This window comes from Podarcis raffonei, chromosome 2, assembly GCF_027172205.1.
Source record: "Podarcis raffonei isolate rPodRaf1 chromosome 2, rPodRaf1.pri, whole genome shotgun sequence".
NCBI classification, from domain to species: Eukaryota; Metazoa; Chordata; class Lepidosauria; order Squamata; family Lacertidae; genus Podarcis; species Podarcis raffonei.
In genome coordinates this window covers 5,079,226-5,099,564 of record NC_070603.1, presented here as the reverse complement: position 1 = coordinate 5,099,564, position 20,339 = coordinate 5,079,226, and the positions used below count along the sequence as shown (strand labels likewise).

At 48.0% G+C, this 20,339-nt stretch overlaps 2 protein-coding genes across 4 annotated transcripts in view; one reads left to right on the top strand and one right to left on the bottom strand.

Moving 5' to 3' along the window:
• Window positions 1–7,921, bottom strand: part of OS9 (OS9 endoplasmic reticulum lectin) — a 38,380-nt gene extending 30,459 nt beyond the window's left edge. For all 3 annotated transcript variants that reach the window (XM_053371007.1, XM_053371016.1, XM_053371026.1), the window contains exon 1: window positions 7,705–7,921. In XM_053371007.1, the coding sequence (XP_053226982.1) occupies window positions 7,705–7,878 (174 nt within the window). In that variant the 5' untranslated portion in view covers window positions 7,879–7,921. The remainder of the gene's footprint in view (window positions 1–7,704) is intronic.
• Window positions 7,922–11,962: 4,041 nt separating this feature from the next.
• Window positions 11,963–13,575, top strand: LOC128404912 (actin-related protein 2/3 complex subunit 1A-like). Its single transcript, XM_053370993.1, is given in 2 exon segments — window positions 11,963–12,849; window positions 12,851–13,575. Coding segments are annotated over 2 exon segments (1,116 nt in total). The 5' UTR covers window positions 11,963–12,100; the 3' UTR covers window positions 13,218–13,575.
• Window positions 13,576–20,339: the final 6,764 nt, after the last annotated feature.

The window sequence follows — 20,339 nt, the reverse complement described above, 5'->3', positions numbered from 1 at the left end:
TCCCTTCCAGTCGGGATTCAGGCCTCATCATGGGACTGAAACTGCCTTGGTTGCACTGGTCGATGATCTCCGGCGGGCTAGGGACAAAGGTGAGAGCTGTTTCCTGGTTCTGCTGGATCTCTCAGCAGCTTTTGACACCGTTGACCATAACATCCTTCTGGACCGTCTAGAGGGGCTGGGAGCTGGGGGCATTGTTATACAGTGGTTCCACTCTTTCCTCCTGGGCCATGTTCAGAAAGTGGTGTGGGGGATGAGTGTTCAGACTGGGCTCTCACTTGTGAGGCGCCTTAGGGTTCTGTCCTCTCCCCCATGCTTTTCAACATCTACATGCAGCTGCTGGAAGAGATCATCAGGGGCTTTGCGCTGGGTGTTCATCAGTATGCGGATGATACCCAGCTCTACCTCCCTTTCAAATCGGAACCAGTGAAGGACGTGAAGGTCCTGTGTGAGTGTCTGGAGGCGGTTGGAGGATGGATGGCAGCTAACAGATTGAGGTTGAATCCTGACAAGACAGAAGAACTGTTTTTGGGGGACAGGAGGCGGGTGGGTGTGGAGGACTCCCTGGTCCTGAATGGGATAACTGTGCCCCTGAAGGACCAGGTGCGCAGCCTGGGAGTCATTCTGGACTCACAGCTGTCCATGGAGGCGCAGGTCAATTCTGTGTCCAGGGCAGCTGTTAATCAGCTCCATCTGATACGCAGGCTGAGACCCTACCTGCCCGCGGACTGTCTCACCAGAGTGGTGCATGCTCTAGTTATCTTTCACTTGGACTACTGCAATGCGCTCTATGTGGGGCTACCTTTGAAGGTGACCTGGAAACTACAACTAATCCAGAATGCGGCAGCTAGACTGGTGACTGGGAGTGGCCGCTGAGACCACATAACACCGGTCTACACTGGCTCCCAGTACGTTTACGAGCACAATTCAAAGTGTTGGTGCTGACCTTTAGAGCCCTAAACGGCCTTGGTCCAGTATACGTGAAAGAGCATCTCCACCTCTATCATTCTGCCTGGACACTGAGGTCCAGTGCCGAGGGCCTTCTGGCGGTTCTCTCCCTGCAAGAAGCCAAGTTACAGGGAACCAGGCAGAGGGCCTTCTCGGTAGTGGCACCTGCCGTGTGGAACGCCCTCCCACAAGATGTCAAAGAGAAAAACAACTACCAGACTTTTAGAAGACATCTGAAGGTAGCCCTGTTTAGGGAAGCTTTTAATGTTTAATAGACTATTGTATTTTAATATTCTGTTGGAAGCCACCCAGAGTGGCTGGGAAAACCCAGCCAGATGGGTGGGGTATGAATAAATTATTATGATTATGATTTATATGGATGTTAAAACATGATGTTGGAATTTCATTTTAAGACGCCACTCAGTAGGTGCAGAATCCCTGCACAATTTTAGAGCATACTAGAATGCATTGTTCCAAGGAGACGCCAGCCAGGCCTACCACCACAGATAAACGGCAAGTAATACTTTGGCCACCTTTTGGCCACCTGAGAAGAGAAGACTCCCTGGAAAAGACCCTGATGCTGGGAAAGATGGAGGGCACAAGGAGAAGGGGACGACAGAGGACGAGGTGGTTGGACAGTGTTCTCGAAGCTACCAGCATGAGTTTGACCAAACTGCGGGAGGCAGTGGAAGACAGGAGTGCCTGGCGTGCTCTGGTCCAGGGGGTCACGGAGAGTCGGACACAACTAAACAACAACAACAAAACCCTAAAACTTCCCCAAGCACATTGCAAAGGAAGATTTGTCATGGCACACAGTATGTCTTTGGGGTAGCTTACTTAGCCTTATTGTTATTTTCAGCAGGAAGCACCAGCAGATTGATCACAGATTGAGGTTGAATCCTGACAAGACAGAAGTACTGTTTTTGGGGGACAGGGAGCGGGTTGGTGTGGGGGATTCCCTGGTCTTGAATGGGGTAACTGTGCCCCTGAAGGACCAGGTGCGCAGCCTGGGAGTCATTCTGGACTCACAGCTGTCCATGGAGGCGCAGGTTAACTCTGTGTCCAGGGCAGCTGTCTACCAGCTCCACCTGGTACGCAGGCTAAGACCCTACCTGCCCGCGAACTGTCTCGCCAGAGTGGTGCATGCTCTAGTTATCTCACGCTTGGACTACTGCAACGCGCTCTACGTGGGGCTACCTTTGAAGGTGACCCGGAAACTGCAATTAATCCAGAATGCGGCAGCTAGACTGGTGACTGGGAGTGGCCGCCGGGACCACATAACACCGGTTCTGAGAGATCTGCATTGGCTCCCAGTACGTTTCCGAGCACGATTCAAAGTGTTGGTGCTGACCTTTAAAGCCCTAAACGGCCTCGGTCCTGTATACCTGAAGGAGCGTCTCCACCCCCATCGTTCAGCCCGGACACTGAGATCCAGCGCCAAGGGCCTTCTGGCGGTTCCCTCATTGCGAGAAGTGAGGCTACAGGGAACCAGACAGAGGGCCTTCTCGGTAGTGGCGCCCGCCCTGTGGAACGCCCTCCCATCAGATGTCAAAGAGATAAATAATTACCTGAGATTCAGAAGACATCTTAAGGCAGCCCTGTTCAGGGAAGTTTTTAATATGTAACGCTGTACTGTTTTTAACACTGATTGGGAGCCGCCCAGAGTGGCTGGGGAAACTCAGCCAGATGGGCGGGGTATAAATAATAAATTATTATTATTATTATTATTATTAAGGTTTTCAAACGGCTTAGGACCACAATACTTCAATGACCGCCTCTTTCCATATGAACCTAGCCTAAGAGAGATCATCTTCTGAGGCTCTCTGTGAGTCTCTTCCTCAAGAGGGCTGGAGGGTGGCAACATGAGAATGGGCCTTTTCTGCAGTGGCTCTTCGTATGTGGAATGCTTTCCCCAGGGAGGTTGACCTGGCACCTTCATTACACACCTTTATGTGCCAGGCAAAAATGTTCCTTTTTAACCAGACCTTTGGCTGATTTGATTGACATCCTATACCCTTTTAAAATCTGTTGGTGGGGGGGTTATTGGGTTGTTGTATTTTTATTTTGATTATGTATTTTGTGGTTTTATATTCTGATTTTATTTTGTGAACTGCCCTGAGATCTGCAGGTATAGGGCAGTATATTAATATTAATGTTAATAAATAAATAAATAAATCCAGTGCACAGCATAACGGTTCCTGTTGCTAGGACCTAAGGCTGTGACAGGTAATTAATCTGGAACTGATAGGGCAAGGACCAGTTCAGAATGAACTTGCATGGAAGTGAAACTTTATTCTTAAAAAGAAACAAGCAGCTGTGCAGGCTGCTATAGCAACATGGAGACACTCCTGCAAATGAATCCAACTAAAATTACTAGTCCACAAATAATTTTACTAGCTTATCAGCCCATATATGCCATTGCCCCTGAAGTAAAAAAACAAGGCAAAAACAGATTTGTAAGACTTCCCTGCCTGATCATCTGGAAGGGTCCCTTAGGCTGTAGTCTGATGAATACTGACTTGAGTGTAAGCCAGCCTTGTAAAGAAAGCCCAGAAAAGTTACTAGCCTGCAAAAAGAAAGTGCAAGCCTGTTAGAGGCTGGCGGGAGACAGAGCTCTGCCCCTCCTCCTGTAGCCCACTACATTTTGATGCAAGGCACAGGGGGACCAAATGCTGTGTCCCTCTTCTGCCACTCTTCTCACTCACCAGTGTAGGATTTCTTTTCACCTATAGCTCACAGGTAAGTGCTTAAACACAAGGCTGGAGTAAGACCCATTGAATCAGAGAGCTGCATCCACTGCCCTACTGACTGTGGTTGATGGGAGTTGGAGTCCAACAACATCTGGGGGGCATTGGTTGGGGAAAGTTGGCATATAGGACTGCACTGCCATTTGCCATAGCAAGTGGCTATTTACAAGAAGCATTGTTTTGTTACCCATGTAATATGACTTTTGCTGTAATTATAATGTTCAACTTATGTTTTAGTTTATGTTTATGTTTTAGTTGCTGCTTTGTTATAGTGTTTTATAGACTGCAATTGTTTTACTCATTATTTGTTAATTATTTTATATGATTTTTGCTGTACTTGTGATACTATTATGCTCTATTATGTTGTTAATTAATGTGTGTAAGCCACTTTGGCATTCATTGGAATGAAAAGCAGCATATAAATACAATCAATCAATCAGTCAATTCTATGCCAGCCTGGAAGCCACCATTTAATGCTAAGCACTCCCCACTGCTTGGAATGGCTCTGGTGCAAGTCACTCTGGTGCCAGATGTTACATTTCCTTTTATGATACAGCACTTGCAGTATGCCAAGCCCCATCACTTGCAAGGGAACAACACACAGGAAAACCAGATGGTTAAGCTGTCAATGCCTTCAGGGAGCAGCTACTTCTATTAGGGAGTCTCTTTTTCTTCTGGAGAAGGGATGCAGTTCTACAACAGATACATTCTTATAAGAGTCAAAACACCACTAAAGCAAAAGGAGGTACACCCACACTTGTGCTAATGAAAAATGACTCCTTATGTAAAACAGAATATATTAGCCAGATTTTTTTTTTAACTATATGAGACATCAGTATCAAAAATCCAAATACTGCAGAATCACAGAGGGGAGGTTGTTCACTGAGAGGGCGTGGAATGAACACACTGTGTAAATTACAGTCATTTGTTTATGTTGCAAGCTTCAAACTCCAGTAGTCAGAGACACGCTTGGGCAGCTGACATCTTGGTGCTGCAGGAAGCACTGCTTTCAAAACAGTAGACATGCAATTAAGAGTGCACCTGAGCGGCATAAATAGTTTTCAGGATGTACACATAACTGATTACTAACTAAGATACTGGTGCAGAGCAGCCTTCTTCAACCTGGTACCTGCCAGATGCTTTGGATTACAACTCCCATCAGCCACAGCATGCAAAGCCAATGGTATGGGACGATGGGTGCTGTAGTCCAAAGCCCCTGGAGGACACCAAGCAGGGGAAGGTGAGTGCAGAAGATGCCCATAGCTGGGTACTGCCACTTCAAGACTACAAATTTTCTACCAAGACCTGTCCTATTAACTAAAGCAGCAAGTTTCCCTTAAAACAGGGGTCAGCAACCCGTGGCTCCGGAGCCGCATGTGGCTCTTTTACACCTTTGCCGCGGCTCCGGGGCGGATACTAGCGAGGGGAGGAGGCACATTGTGTGCCCCGACACTCCCCACTGTTTTAAATGTCACAATGGTTTTGCGGCTGCCAGTTGTTTTTTCCCCGGTCCAAGTGGCTCTTATTGTCTTAAAGGTTGCAGACCCCTGCCTTAAAACAAAGGCTACTGCTGTCCTATAAATATTGCCTATAAATATATCTCAGGAAAATCATCTGCATCACACTTTGAGAAACCCAGGTCCTGCTCAGTTCTGCCACCTTGAAAAAGACCAGACCCTCTATGGGTCTGTTGCCTCCCCTTCCCTAAGAAGGCAGGAAGCAAAGAAGAAAGGAGGGAGGGAGAGAGAGAGAGAGAGAGAGAGAGAGAGAGAGAGAGAGAAGAGCCATTTGGCTCTGCCAGGTTTAAGTCAGTCCTCTGTAAAAACCACAAAGGAGATCAAGGACAATAGCACTCAAGCCACTTAAAATAAGTCTTCAAATTCAAATTCCTCAGGGTCAACTACAACACAGGTGATGCAAGACTCAGGTGTGATGATGCAACCCTTGCTAGAGTAGTAAACATACACTGATGCCACTGGTCCTGAAAAGGGCAAGGATGCAAGCAGCTGATCAACGAACCTGAACAGGATGATTAGGGTTTGAGTGCCCACTGCTATTAGGTGTCCACAGTCAAACATCATCAAATATACCATGAAGCCAAGAATGTCCTATCTAAAGGGCAAGGCAAGTGTGAGAGCTTTTTACAGATCCTACATGCATTTTGTGAGGAGTGGGCTAACAGACACATATGGAAAGTGCATTTAAACTACAATCAGAACTACATTTAAAAATCAACTCCCTTTTATTTATGACGACAACTACTGTACTAGGCAGAGTAATCCAAACCCCAATCCACCATGCTGTATGGAGAGGGAGGGAGCACTCAATATGCCCACAAAAATGGCAGAAGCTGCAACCGGTGGTAGCCAGAAGGAAACCCCAAATTATGGTGTTTTGGACTGGGCTGGCACAAAATTGGCTGGATTCTGTGCTAATTCTGCTACTGTCATAAGATGGCAATAGGCAATAGTTCACTGCACCAGCCTGGGACTTGACACAGCAAAGAGGTATTTTCCCCTGCTCTGTTGCCCACACCTTCCACCATGAGCAGCAGGACAGCAGAAGCAGCCATGGCTACACTATGCCACAAAGTCCAGCCACTCCTTACATTTTTAAAGAAGTTTTCAATTTGAGTTATCCATGGGTTAGCCAGGATAGGCACTCAGCCTCTTGAACACCATTATGTTAAGTGTACATTAAATAAATTAAAATATAGATGACTACAAATATGTAGTATTTAATTTAGTTGCTATGTGGTTGTAATTAGCCCAAGCTGATTTCTTGGCAGCTGTTGTAACTGTCTAAGCATTTACCTCAAGGTTGACTAGCCCGTGGCCCTCCAGATGTTGCTGAACTCCAACTTCCATCATCCCTGACCATTAGCCATGCTGGCAGGGGCTGCTGGGAGTTGTAGTTCAACAACATCTGGAGGGATACAGGCTTCCCAGTCCTGTATTACATGATTGGTGAAATGGTCAATTTTTCTGAAGTAATTAAATGTTTATTACATGAGTATTATTCCTGCCCTGTATGGCATACCTTGGCCACTTCTTGAAGGGTGAGATACTGTTCCTCTAAATAGGAATGGGGAAACATGGGGCCCGACTGACACTGAAGGATTCCAACTCCCATCATTCCCAGCGAGTATATCCAATAGTCAGGGATGATGGAACCTGTAGTCCAAGAATTTCTTGGAAGACACAGTTTCTCTATCCTGGTCTCCCAAGGGAAGCTCACCTACCACCATAATTACATGTCTTTAGGCACCAGTCAAAAACATTCCTCTTTACCCAGGTGTTCATCCATTAAATTACCTATGGCCTGTTGAATGTGGGGGGGACGTTACTATGGTTTTTTATTATTTTGCTGTATATACTGTTTTATTATTCTGCATTAAAAAATGTTATTAATGTTGTACACCACCCAGGGATCTTTGGATAGAGTGTGGTATATAAACTGAATACATAATAATAATAATTTAAAATAATATCTTGCTACGCTTTAATGGGACAGAGGACCCCTACCTGTTGTTTATTGCAGACAGATTTGTTTTATTTATTCATACAATTAGTTACCTGGCTCTTCATTGCAAATAACCCCCAAAGCGAGGGTACAATACTTATAAAACGCAGCAAAAACCCACACAATGAACGCATCAACAAACAAGAGATCCAACAGGACCTGGTCGGGGGCGGCTCTCATGGGGGGGGGGTCGCCCTGGGAAGCCTCTCGAGGCGAGCAGAGCCAGCGCAGCGCCTTGCGGCCCCTCAGAAGCCTGGCACGAGTTGATGAAGGGGCGAGAGCCCTATGGAGTTGGCGGCGGCGCCTGAGGAGTTGGCCTCGGGCCCGCGGAACCTTCTGCCACAGTAATGACGAGGAGGACGACGACAACAACAACAAGGAGCGCAGGTCTTTCCCGAGGCGCCGCCAGGCTTCTTTTGCCGCTTCTGCTGGACTCTCCGGCGCTTCCCTGCCCGCCACCATCGCCTCAGCTCGGCCCAGCCAGCCATACCTGCCCGGCCATCACGGGCTCGGCGCCGATTTCAATGCCGTACTTCAGCTCGCTGAGCTCGTGGAGGTTGAGCGCGCCCAGCGCCTCGCTGCGCCCCAGCGCCAGAGCCCCGGCCAGGAGGAGGAGGAGCAGCCGAGGCACCCAGGACCCCGAGAGGCGTCGCGCCGGCGCCATCTTCCTCGCGCGGCTCCCTCCGGCTTCTCGCCTTTACTGGCAGCCTCCGCGGAGGCTACTTCCGCCCTTCCTCTACGGGAGGGGGCGGCTCCGATGACTATTATTGCGCGGGAGCCTTTCCATTGGCTGCCGGGAAGGGCGGGGGAGTGAAGCGTTCGTTGGAGAAACATGGTAAAAGGGGATTGGGTCTCTCCCGTCAGCCAATCAGGAGAGCGAGCGCCCGTATTGGGCTGCGGCTAAACGAGGAAGAAGCGCGTCGCGGGACGCTCAGCTCGGCGCTCGGCAGCCAATCAGAACAGCGAGCGCCTGCAGGACTAGAGGGGCTGCTGCGCAATCCGTAAATACCGCTTGACGGCGCGCGCCAGCTGCCTGCAGATGCGTGGCTCCGTGTTCTGTTCTGTTTTGTTTTTAAAATCTAGATAATTTAATCCGGATTATTTCGACACCCCTGTGGAAGCACGGTGATCTTGAATACTGTATAATGCATTTAAAGTTTAATGGGGGAATATTATTTTAGCACTTACTATAGCTTTCCTGAATATTAGCACAAGAGCATAGTGAAAACATGTCAAGGAGTAATTAATCCACATTCAGTGGCCCTGGACAAGAGCTATGGAAGGGATTCGGTGAGCCGATGCCCTACCTGAAGCTGGAGCACGCAGGCTGCATGACCCGTTTTAATTCACTTGGAATGGCTGTTGTCTCCTGGGCCCCAGGATTTGTCCTTTTCTAAAATGCTGTTCTATTGTTGCTATTAATAATAACCTTCCTATTAATAATGTCTCATTAATTCAATTAATAGTTGTCATTATTATTATTAATTAGATTTATATAACAGCCCACAAACATACATTCCTTGGGTGGGTTACAACAAAATATCAAAAACAGAATCTATAATAAATCACTACAGGCAGAACTAAAACGACTACATTAATATGAATAGAGCCATGAGAAGAGCCCTTTCTCCCCTTATGTGGCAGTAAAACCCCTTTGAATTTTGGGACTTACTAGTCCTATAGCATTCGCACAATCAGGCAAAAGCCATTCCACAGCTTTCAGTGATTCCTAGGGGGCTTCCTGATGTGTGTTTATTGCAGGATCCTGGCGGTCTGTGCTTTATGAAAAATCATACACATTTCCTTTTAAACACTGACATTTTTGCTAGGATAGCTTTGCAGTTGCTAGGATAATTCTTGGCTTGGCCAAACTCCTTATCTCAGATATTTCTGTAGGTATTTTATAATGATGATGATGATGATGATTGCCCTCACTTTCTGGTGGGTCATGACTCATGAGAAACATGAGTACCCTTGGCTTCCATCTTCTGCTTGCTTGACTCCTGCTGTAACTGTAATTGGAATTACAGTTAATTGGAATTACAGTTAATCTTGTCATCCTTAGGCATGTGAGGGAACCATTCTAGATGAGTGTGTCCTTTGGAGAGGCTTTGGTCTGGTGCCCTGGACCCAGGCAATAAGGTGTTCAGCTCCAAAGTGCTATTGGAGGCAGTGTGTGGAAGAGGCATGGACCTTGTCAAGAGAACATCTGAGATGGGGATGAGGGTGGTTAGTGTTTGTGTCATGCGATTTTCCTACCGACTCCGGCCAGATCCTGTGAATGAGAGAGAGTAAAGCCAGGTTAGCAACAATGACCCACCAGCTCCTGTGAAGAAGAGGGTTTCCACAAAGAAGGCAGAGGGTGTGCCAGACACCCAGTGAAGAGAGCAGGGGATTGATCCTTCTGGTACCCCCAAGGTAGCACCACCTCAGGTAGTACCACAGCAGCAAGCAGTCGTAACAACTGAAGCCTATGCTGCCCACCCTGTGACCCTTTTTCTGTTGTCCTCATGAAGCCCTAAAAGGAGAATATTGTCACGTGCCACTCCAATCTCTAAGTGGTGAGAGACTCTAGACTCAAAGTGCTCACCCAGGGTTTGGTTTCCTTTGGACTAAAGGTCAGTGGAGACTGTGGTGTCCAAGATATATGATTTTATTTTCACATGCATACAAAATGAACATAGGATGGAGGGGCTCACAACATTAACACTCCAGCATATATTGTGTCCATTAGATTTCCAGCAAAGCCTCACAGTCCAGCAGAGAGCAAACATCTCTCTTTGTCTCCAGCTTCCAGTCTGCTTTCAGCTTACTTTCACATACAACTCTGGTTATTGTCCTGTTACCTCCAGCCAGGTGAGAGTGTGTGGAAGACCCACCCATTTGCTTCTCTGGCAACTTCTTTGGACTCATAATTTGCAGTAAACTAGTCAGCCCAAGCCATTTCCTTGACAAAGGAAGTGGTGTAGCAAGCTTCCCCTTGCGCATTCTACCCTCACAGATATAGGATCCCAGGTTTGGAAGGGGAACCAGGGTTTCATCCAGACTGACCCACACCCACACACCTCATAACACTGTTTGTCCTCCCCTCATGTTTCTTAGTTGTACCCTAAGTTTGCTGGTGGTTGACTGGGCATTCTGTGGGTACAGGATTGGCTCTATGTTGACAGATTGGTGGTGCTCTGCCCATCTGCCCCCCCCCTTCTGTTTCCCTCATAGGATTGCTGGTGCTGTCCAGATCACATGGGATTGTGGCTTCCCTGTCCCTGGGCATGAAACTGCAAGGTCTGGGGGTGATTCCAGGGAGTGCTGTTTCCCTCTGTGCCCATACTGACACCTCCCATGCACTGACTGACCCTGTGCTCCAGAGCTGCTAACAGAGACAGCTCCTGAGGAGCCAAGGCCACTATTGGTTGAGGCAGATTCTCCTGCAATGATTCCTGCATAGGTGAGATTTCCCCTTGAAAGGAAAGGGAGAGCACTATCCTAAGATGGGTGATACCTGTAGATATTTTATGGAATATCCCTCCCCCATCTCTCCAGACTGTGCACACTGCAGTCACTTTGGGTGGCAAAATGTGTTACACTCTCCCAAAAATTTCCTTCTCCACTCCCTTTATTCCAGGGTACTGATTAAACCTCCCCACAAACTCAGGTGGTTGGCTTGAGCCCTGAAACCTCTGTAATGTAAAATCAAGCAGTGACTGGACTACTTGCCTGCCCCGGGTTGCAAGTCCTATTGAAATTCTGTGGGAATCAATGTGAAAGGAGCCCAAGCTCTTGAGCCTCTGTGACCTTTGAAGTTAGAGCTACTTGCTTGCTCTGTGAATCAGGCATTGTGTTTGGGGCAGGACCCAAGAACTTTCCCTACACACAGAACAGCTCCACTAGGAGTCCAGCCAATAAGATAATGGAAAGCTTTGTACTATCTCAAGGCAGCACATACTGTTTTCTAGGCTACTAAAGATGTGCTGCAGCCAGAGTCTTTCAGATGGATGAGAGAGACTAGATCTGGATTATGCATTCATTGCCTCAATCAGCCTATGTTTTATTGACTAAGAGGTGAAAAGACAGAATATAGCTTAAGCATGTGAATCCTTTCTGTATTAAATTTCTATATCACCCTTCACCTGAGGATCACAGGGCAGTTTACAATATAAAAACACAAAAATACATACCATAGTAACAAAAACAAAAACAATGATGCCACCCCGCCACAAAAAGTTTAAAAGGCCTTAGATTAAACAATTAGCTAAAGGCCTGGGATAAAAGGAATATTTTTGCCTGGCCTCTAAAGATATGTAATGAAGGTACCAGGCAAGCTTCTCTGGGGAGAGCATTCCTGAAGTAGGGAGCCACCACAGAAAAGGTCTGTTCTCATGTTAACACCTCCGAACCTCATGTGTGGGAGGCACACAAAGAGGATGATCAGAAACTCTGGGTCTGTTCATATGGAGAGAGGCAACCGTCCTTGAGGTATTGTTGTCCTTAGCCGTTAAAGGCCTTTATAGGTCAAAACCATCACTTTGATTTGGGCCTGGAAACTAATCAGCAGCCAATGCAGTTGGGTCAGGATTGGTTTAATATGCTCCACCTGACTTGCCCCCTTGAGCTACTTGACCAGTTGAAGTTTATGAACAGTCTTCAGAGGCAGCCCCATATATAATGTGTTGCAGTAATCTAACCTAGAAATTACAAGAGAAGCCCTTCTCATAACACCAGGTCTAAAATGGCGTAACTGGATTCCCTCAGAGAGCGCCGCTCGGAGCGGAGTCGTGTTGACTGGCCAGAGTCTGCGAGCAGCCCCCGGCCTCCACACCCCGCCGCTTTCCTCAGGCCCGGACGCTTCATTCCTCTTGACGCTTTAAGATCATTCCTTGTTCAGAATGTCTCTGCACCAGTTCTTACTAGAGCCAATAACCTGTCACGCCTGGAACAGGGACCAAACTCAGATTGCCATTAGCCCTAATAATCATGAAGTTCACATCTATAAGAAGAGTGGGAACCAGTGGGTGAAAGCTCATGAGCTCAAAGAGCACAATAGACACACCACAGGCATTGACTGGGCCCCCAAGAGCGACCACATTGTCACTTGTGGTGCTGACCATAACGCTTACGTCTGGAGTCAGAAGGAAGGAGTGTGGAAGCCAACACTGGTGATTCTGAGGATCAACCGAGCAGCCACCTTTGTGAAGTGGTCTCTTTTGGAGAACAAATTTGCTGTTGGAAGTGGAGCTCGACTCATATCTGTGTGCTACTTTGAGTCTGAAAATGACTGGTGGGTGAGCAAGCACATTAAGAAGCCCATTCGCTCCACTGTTCTTAGCCTAGATTGGCACCCCAACAATGTTCTGCTTGCAGCAGGATCCTGTGATTTCAAATGCAGAGTGTTTTCAGCTTACATTAAGGAAGCGGATGAGAAACCGGCCAGCACACCCTGGGGATCCAAAATGCTCTTTGGGCAGCTGACGGCTGAATTTGGTGGTGCAGGAAGTGGTGGTTGGGTCCACAGCGTCAGTTTTTCCGCCAGTGGCAACCGCCTTGCCTGGGTCAGCCATGATAGCACTGTGTCGGTTGCAGATGCCCCCAAAAACATGATGATCTCGCAATTGAAAACAGAATTCCTCCCATTGCTGAGTGTCGTTCGTCTCGGAGAACGACAGCAGTGTGGTTGCTGCTGGCCATGATTGCTGCCCGATGCTCTTCAGCTGTGACGACCATGGTACCCTCACCTTTGTCTCCAAGCTGGACATTCCCAAGCAGAGCATACAACGCAATATTTCGGCCATGGAACGTTTCCGCAACATGGACAAGAGAGCCACTACAGAGGATCACAACACTACTTTGGAGACGCTGCATCAGAACAGCATCACCCAAGTGTCTATTTATGAGGTGGACAAACGAGATTGCCGCAAGTTCTGCACCACTGGTATTGATGGAGCAATGACCATCTGGGACTTCAAGACATTAGAGTCCTCGATCCAGGGGCTGCAGATCATGTAAATCTGGCTCTCTGTTCTCTAGCAAGACAACTCGTTCTGGCATCTGCACAGACTTGAAAAGGGATGGTGAAGATAGGTCACTTTTTGAAGCACTGAGAAAATGACGACTTAGTGGATTTTGTTCCTTTTCCTTTTCATCCCCCAATTTTGGTGAAATGTGTTGGTTTGAAAATCAGCTGTGATTGTGGTATATATTTGGCTTTGTTTTTATTATTATTATTGGTTGTTTCATTCCATTCTTTGCCAAATCTGCTCCTTAAAATAGTTTATTGCAGGAAGTATGAATCACTAACTTAAAAGGGGAATTTTGTGTAAACATGTCTGCTAGAAAATAAAATTTTAAACAAACAAATAAATAAATAAAATGGCGTAACTGAACCAGTGGGTACAGCAGTGGTAGCCCGTGTGATGGTTTCCAGATGTTCTTGACTACAACTCCCATGATTCCCAGCCCACATGGTAATCAGGGGCAATGGGAGCTCTAATCAAACCTCATGCAGGCCGCCACATAGCCTAACCCTAGTGTTTCCTTTACTTGTTTTACCGTACTTTTGAAGAGTGATGCAGTGGCAACATTATTCTGAGTAGGGTTGCCTACAGTTTGGGGGTGGAGCGGGGAGACGAAATCAACCAGGCTAGCATTTGTGGCATTAACTGTAGCTTGATCTGCAGAGATCAGCAGGCGATAACCTCTCCATACCTTGAAGAACTTTACTTGCTGATTCCTCATTTCAGTAGCTCTTCGACCAAACCAAGTGTGTTGGGATCTTCACTTGTGTAGTCCCTGCTCACAAGTCCTGGGAAACAGGTGAAGCCTTTACCATAGGGTGACAAGCGTTACTACTGTACGACAGTTCGAGCTGCTGTGAAAGGCACAAGAGAAGGAAAAGTTGGCAACACAGCTTCTTGGTGTTACCACTGCACTTGCAACGCTAACAGGAGCCAATGTTACCGGCAGCAGTGCAGTTAGGACTGGGCGATCTGGGAGGCCAGGGTTCAAATTCCTACTAAGCCTTGAAGGCACCAGTTTAGCATCATTTCAGAAAATGGATTGCATGCTAAAATTTCTGCATGTTGGGTTGCTGTGAAAGGCACAGGACTGATCCCTGTGAAAAGGTGACTGTGCTAGCAAGGAGGAAATCAGCATCAGTGTGCATATGCCTTCTCATTGATTGCTCCCAGACTCTGAAACTCCCTCCCTGGAGAAGCTAGACTGGCTCCCTCCTTGTCTTTCCACTGGCAGTTGACGTTCTTGTTCCCACAGGCTTTTGGGAACTGATTGCTATTAATGAAAGGGTCAGTGCTGTGCTGTTTTTTTATAGTTTGTATGGTTTTAATAAAATTCTATATGTATATACAGTATATAGTTTTAATTGTATCAATGTTTATTTGTTTTTAATTACTGTTTTTTCTATGTTTTTAGCTGTTCTTATTTTTATCTGTAAGCTGCCTTGAGTCCCTGTCAGGGAAAAATGAGGAGTACAAATTGATGATGATGTTGATGATTACTGTTACTACCTTGGACCAGTCACTATCTCTCAGCCTATCCTACCTCACAGGTTTGTTGTGAGGATAAAATATGGGGGAAAGAATGGTACATGCCACTTTTAAAATTAGAAGGGAGATTCGAACTGCTAGGTTGGCAGGAGCAGGGACCGAGCAACGGGAGCTCACCCCGTCGCGGGGATTGGAACCGCCAACCTTCTGATTGGCAAGTCCTAGGCTCTGTGGTTTAACCCACAGCGCCACCTGTATTAGGGCAGACCAAAGGCACTGTAAGCAATTTGAGGCCAGTAGTTCACTTATCATTTGGTTTAGATCATTTGGCTCAGCAGTAAGTTCTTCCTGCTGGCATTAGGAAGGGTTGTACGTATCTCTTGAATGAAGGATTTTGGCTGAAGGAGAATTGGGAAGTGATCACTGTCAAATTTAGGCATAACTTCTAGGGTCTTAGCATAAGGAAGGAGATCCCTAGAAACAGTTATATAGTTTATAGCGCTCATTCTGGAGCCAGATAGGTAGGTGAATTCAGCTGGGTAGTCGCTTTCAAGGGCACTATTTAAAATGTTTCGCCTAAATGCCAAGCAGAGGCCTGCGAAGTTTGATTTCTGATCTTTTGAGCAACGGGTGAGGAGGAATCCATCGGCCTCAAGGTTGGGGGGAGGACAGTGATCACCAGCTGGGTTTGTCTAGATGTCCTTTCAGTATCTTTTGGCTCTAAAGCTCTCTCTTGAGTTGTAAAATTTTCCACCAAAGTTGTAAGCAGCCCATTGCTTACTGTAAGAAAGTTTTTGATGAGGGTTAATTCTAAGCAAACCATATGAAGCTGATCCTGGAGGTCAGTGTCTCTCTCTTCTGTTTGTGTGCATTTAGAAATGCCTTGTTGTCTGGGCTGGCTTTTACTGAGCTCAAAAGAACGCCTCTGTATAAGCTCACCGGTTTCCCCCAATTTATTTCTCAAATTGGCCTTGTTTATGTCCTCTGTGAAGGCCAAATCTAGGGCCAAATTTATTAAGGGACTTATATTCCTAGGTTGCTGCATGTCCCCTTTAAGATTTATTGACCAGTCCAAAGCAGGAAGTATAGGGGACAGAGGCATAGCAAGGTCAGGTGGTACCTCATGTGGAAATTGTTTTTGTCAAACCCCCACCATATTGACAGCTCGGGGTAGGCTTGGGAGTCACAGGCAGGCAGTGCACTGAATGTCACCCCCCTGCTCCCCCTTCCTACACCTCTAATCCCAGCATGGCATGTGTGTGTGTGTTCACTGTCAGCTCCCATCGGCTTCAGCCACTATGACTGAGATTAAGAGCCCCCAAAACCTGAGAGCCCCAGGTTGGGGGTGGCCTGTCCATCAGTTAACTGGGAGGGTGTCTCCTCCAGCCAGCCATGAAACTGCAGTGGGAGAGGGGAAGGCTTCAGTCCTTCTCACTGTGAGGAGGCCACAGACTCACAACCTGCGAGCCTGATATTCCCTATCCATGCTCTTTCCCAATTGATTGATTGATTGATTGAATGGCTTCCAGTATGTTTCTGAGCACCATTCCATGTTGGTGCTCACCTTAAAAGCCCTAAACGGCCTCAGCCCAGTATACCTGAAGGTGTGTTTTCACCTCCATCATTCAGCCCGGGCACTGAGGTCCTTCTCCGAGGGTCTTCTGGTGGTTCCCTCACTGAGAGAAGTAAGGTTGCAGGGAACCAGGCAGAGGGCCTTCTCGGTGGTGGCAGCCTCCTTGTGGAATGCCTTCCCTACAGGTGACAAGGAGATGAGCGACTATAAAACCTCTGAAGGCAGCCCTGTATAGGGAGGCTTTTAATGTTTTTACCCTAGCCACCAGGAGTATCGTGTATATAGTTTTCACTCAGGTCCACGTCACTTACTTTAGGCGGGAAACCCTGGGTTGTTGTTGCTACAATGTTGACAGCTGGCTGCCTATAAAAGCAGGCCGGCTGAGCTGTTTGCTGTTCAGTTCTGTTCTGGCCTCTGAATAAACAAGAGCTGTTTGAAGAATCGCTGTGTCGTCTGACATGTTCACCCACTATTTAACACTGGCGACAAAGGTAGGATGGATGGACATCAGAGCACAGCCAGACGCGGCCACCCTCTGAGCTGAGCTGAATCACGGAGCTGAAACACTGAGTGAAATCACAGAGCAGAATCAATTCAGAGCTGACCGTTCTGGCTAGAGCACTGTGTTCCATCCATGGCCCTCCATGTCGGCATCGGAACCATGGCTTCACTCGTGCCTCTACCGCCATTTGCCCCAGCCTCTGAATCATGGGACTCCTACCACGCTCGGTTCGACTGCTGCCTCCAAGCAAATGAGCTGACAAGAGCATCTGTAGAGCAGAAGCGGAGCCTCTTCCTCAGCCTTTGTGGCCCCGAAGTGTTTGCGACGGCCCAAGCATTGGTTGCGCCTCTAGCAGTCCAGGCAGAGCCATGGGACACAATTCAAGAGAAGCTCCGCAACCACTATGCGCCAAAGCCATCCAAGATTGCTGCCCGCCATGCATTTTACCACCGGAACCAGGCAGAGGGGGAGTCAATTAACAACTACACTGCCGCTCTCCAACAGGTTGCAATGCACTGCGAGTTCCGAGACTTAGATGATGCCCTGATAGATCGAATCGTCTGCGGGGTCCGGGACATCCGTCTGCAATGGTGTCTCCACGCCAAGCCAGACCTTACGCTGCAGAAAACCATTGAGGAGGCCCTGGCCTCAGAAGCTTCTGAACTCTCCACCCAGGAAATCCGCACGGCCAATAGCCCGCGTCTGGCTAGGAAGCCAGTCCCAGTAAATCATGAAGAGGCCAGCAGTGATGAGGCATCCTCCGGTGAAGATGATGACGTGCACCAGACAAAGCAGGAGCGCGGGAAGTTCAAACAGAAGTCCACGGGCCAATCAGAATGGGCCGGCTGTGGAGGCAACCATTCCCATGCCAAGTGTCGGTTCAGAGACGCCATCTGTCGGCGATGTTCCAGGAGGGGCCACATCGCAACCAGACAGCCCGAGCTCTCGTCGTGGTTCCCCAAAGACTCTGCCAACGCGTCCTCGAGGCTCTGCACATCGGTCACCCGGGAATCGTCAAAATGAAGGCATTGGCTCGGTGTTACGTCTGGTGGCCTAACATGAACGATGCCATCACTTCGTGGGTTGCCTCCTGTCAAGCATGCCAAGAGTCGAGACCTGCACCTCCGGCAGCTAAGGGCAACACCTGGGAGACGCCCAAGGCACCCTGGTCGAGGGTGCACATCGATCTGGCCGGCCCCTTTCATGACCGGACCTTTATGGTAGTGGTGGACGCCTATTCCAAATGGCTGGAGGTGGCCCTGATGCCCTCCACCACTACCGAAGTCGTCATCCGGGTGCTGTGGGGTCTGTTTGCAACTCATGGGTGTTCTGATGTCCTCGTCTCGGACAACAGACCTCAGTTCACGTCGGGCACCTTTGAAAGGTACCTCTTGGGGCTGGGCATCTGCCATGCCCTAACGGCACCATTTCACCCGGCCAGCAACTGGCAGGCAGAAAGAATGGTGTGCTCAGCAAAAGAGACACTGGTGCGCCTGGAACAGAGGGACTGGCACGAGCGGGTCACTGAATACTTGCTCGTGCAGCACATCACCCCTCATGCAGCCACATGGCTGAGCCCAGCAGAACTGCTTATGGGCCGCCTCCTCAGGTCTCTGCTTGATGGGCTGCACCCAGACTTTGGTGTGGCCAAGCCCCCGGGCTGTACTAACGCGCCACGGTCCTTTATTCCAGGGGATCAGGTTTTTGCCCGGAACTTTGTGGGGGACATTCCTTGGGTGCCAACCATGGTAGTGGGTTTCACAGGGCCCCGTTCATACCAGGTGGCACTTGAGAACGGACACTTGTGGCGCCGACACATAGACCAGCTAAGGCGCAGGGTTGGGGATTTGGACACTACCGCTGTGCGCCCAGCTGTGGCCCCAGCTCTGGAGCAGTCGTTAATGGAAAGTGAGGCTCCACCTACATCTTCCTCACAAACTGAGGGCATGGAGCCGAGCCGAGCCATTTCAGTGGGTCTGCCTGGCTCTCCAGAGACTCAGACCACTGCCGTGCCTGACCGTCCACCGAGTCCGCTCATGGCGGTTCCTTCGACAGCAGTGGAGCCAGGGAACTCGGGCTCAATGCCACATTTGGTCGCACCACAGTCGCAGCCAGAATCGGAAGGCCACCCGACTCTGGTACTGACCCTCGGCGATGCAGCAGGGTTTCCAAGCACCCAGCGTATTTAAAAGACTATGTTCACTGGACAAACTGCACATGTAAAGCTGTATGGTGAATAGGGTCAATTAATATGCTTATGTGCCTTACTGAAATCAATAAGGGTACTGCAGTATGTAATGGAACCACTATGATTGTAACTAATGCCTTATCTCGGTGGGGAGGGGTGTTATGTATTGAAGTTCTCACCCTGACCACCAGGAGTATCGTGCATATAGTTTTCACTCAGGTCCACGTCAGTTACTTTAGGCGGGAAACCCTGGGTTGTTGTTGCTACAATGTTGACAGCCGGCTGCCTATAAAAGCAGGCCGGCTGAGCTGTTTGCTGTTCAGTTCTGTTCTGGCCTGTGAATAAACAAGAGCTGTTTGAAGAATTGCTGTGTCGTCTGATATGTTCACCCACTATTTAACAGTTTTATTATGTTTTTATATGTGTTAGAAGCCACCCAGAGTGGCTGGGGCAACCCAGTCAGATTGGTGGGGTATGTTGTAAACAAAAATTGCCCTTTTCCCTTATGGGGTATCCAAGAGCCCATATAGAGTCCTTACATAGGTTCCCTATTGGTAGGAGAGAATAACAGAGGCCAACCAGAGAATTTTGAGAAGCAAAGCAGCTAGTAAGCTTGATCTTTATTGAACTGTTGCAACAGGGTGCTCCCCTCACCCGCAGGAGAGGAAGAGGAACCCCGAAAAATGGCGTGCAAGGCCTTATAAAGACTTTTGAAATTGCCACCCTGTAGATCAGGACCACCCCCAGAAACATCATACATACATCACAGAAGGGGTGTAACCTAAGACCACCCCTCAGATACATCACACCTACATCATAGGAAAGGCGATCTAAAACAGAAATTTTAATGTTTTTCTCTTGTCGTTGTTTATCTCCTTTCTGGCAGGTTACTTGATTGGATTTCCTGGGGAGCCTGGCTAGTCTTTTGTAATGATAAATACTTAGTTCCTGGGCCAGGTCACAGGCTCACACCCTATTTATATCTTAAATGTGCCCTTAAGACAGGATTTGTGAGGAAAGAGACAATGGGGAAGTTTCCCATTTTGACCTTGTAGAGAAAACATTTACTCAGTTTAGGAATCAAAATGGTTCCAGGCTGGTCTTCCTGTGCTGATCTGGTTGGTACACTTATGAAGATTACCATAGATCTAAGACCGTAAAATTCCTATCACACGTACAAATCACATAATTACATTTATAGCCCCCATTACCTGCAAGGAGCTCAAGGAGTTCTCCTCTCCCCCCTCATTTTATCCTCACAACAACCTGAAGCGACTTTGACTCAAGAGAACAAGGGAGGCGTTTATGGTGAGTTCTGGCACCTCATTTTATTGAAAAATAGCAATGAGGGGGGGAAAGCACT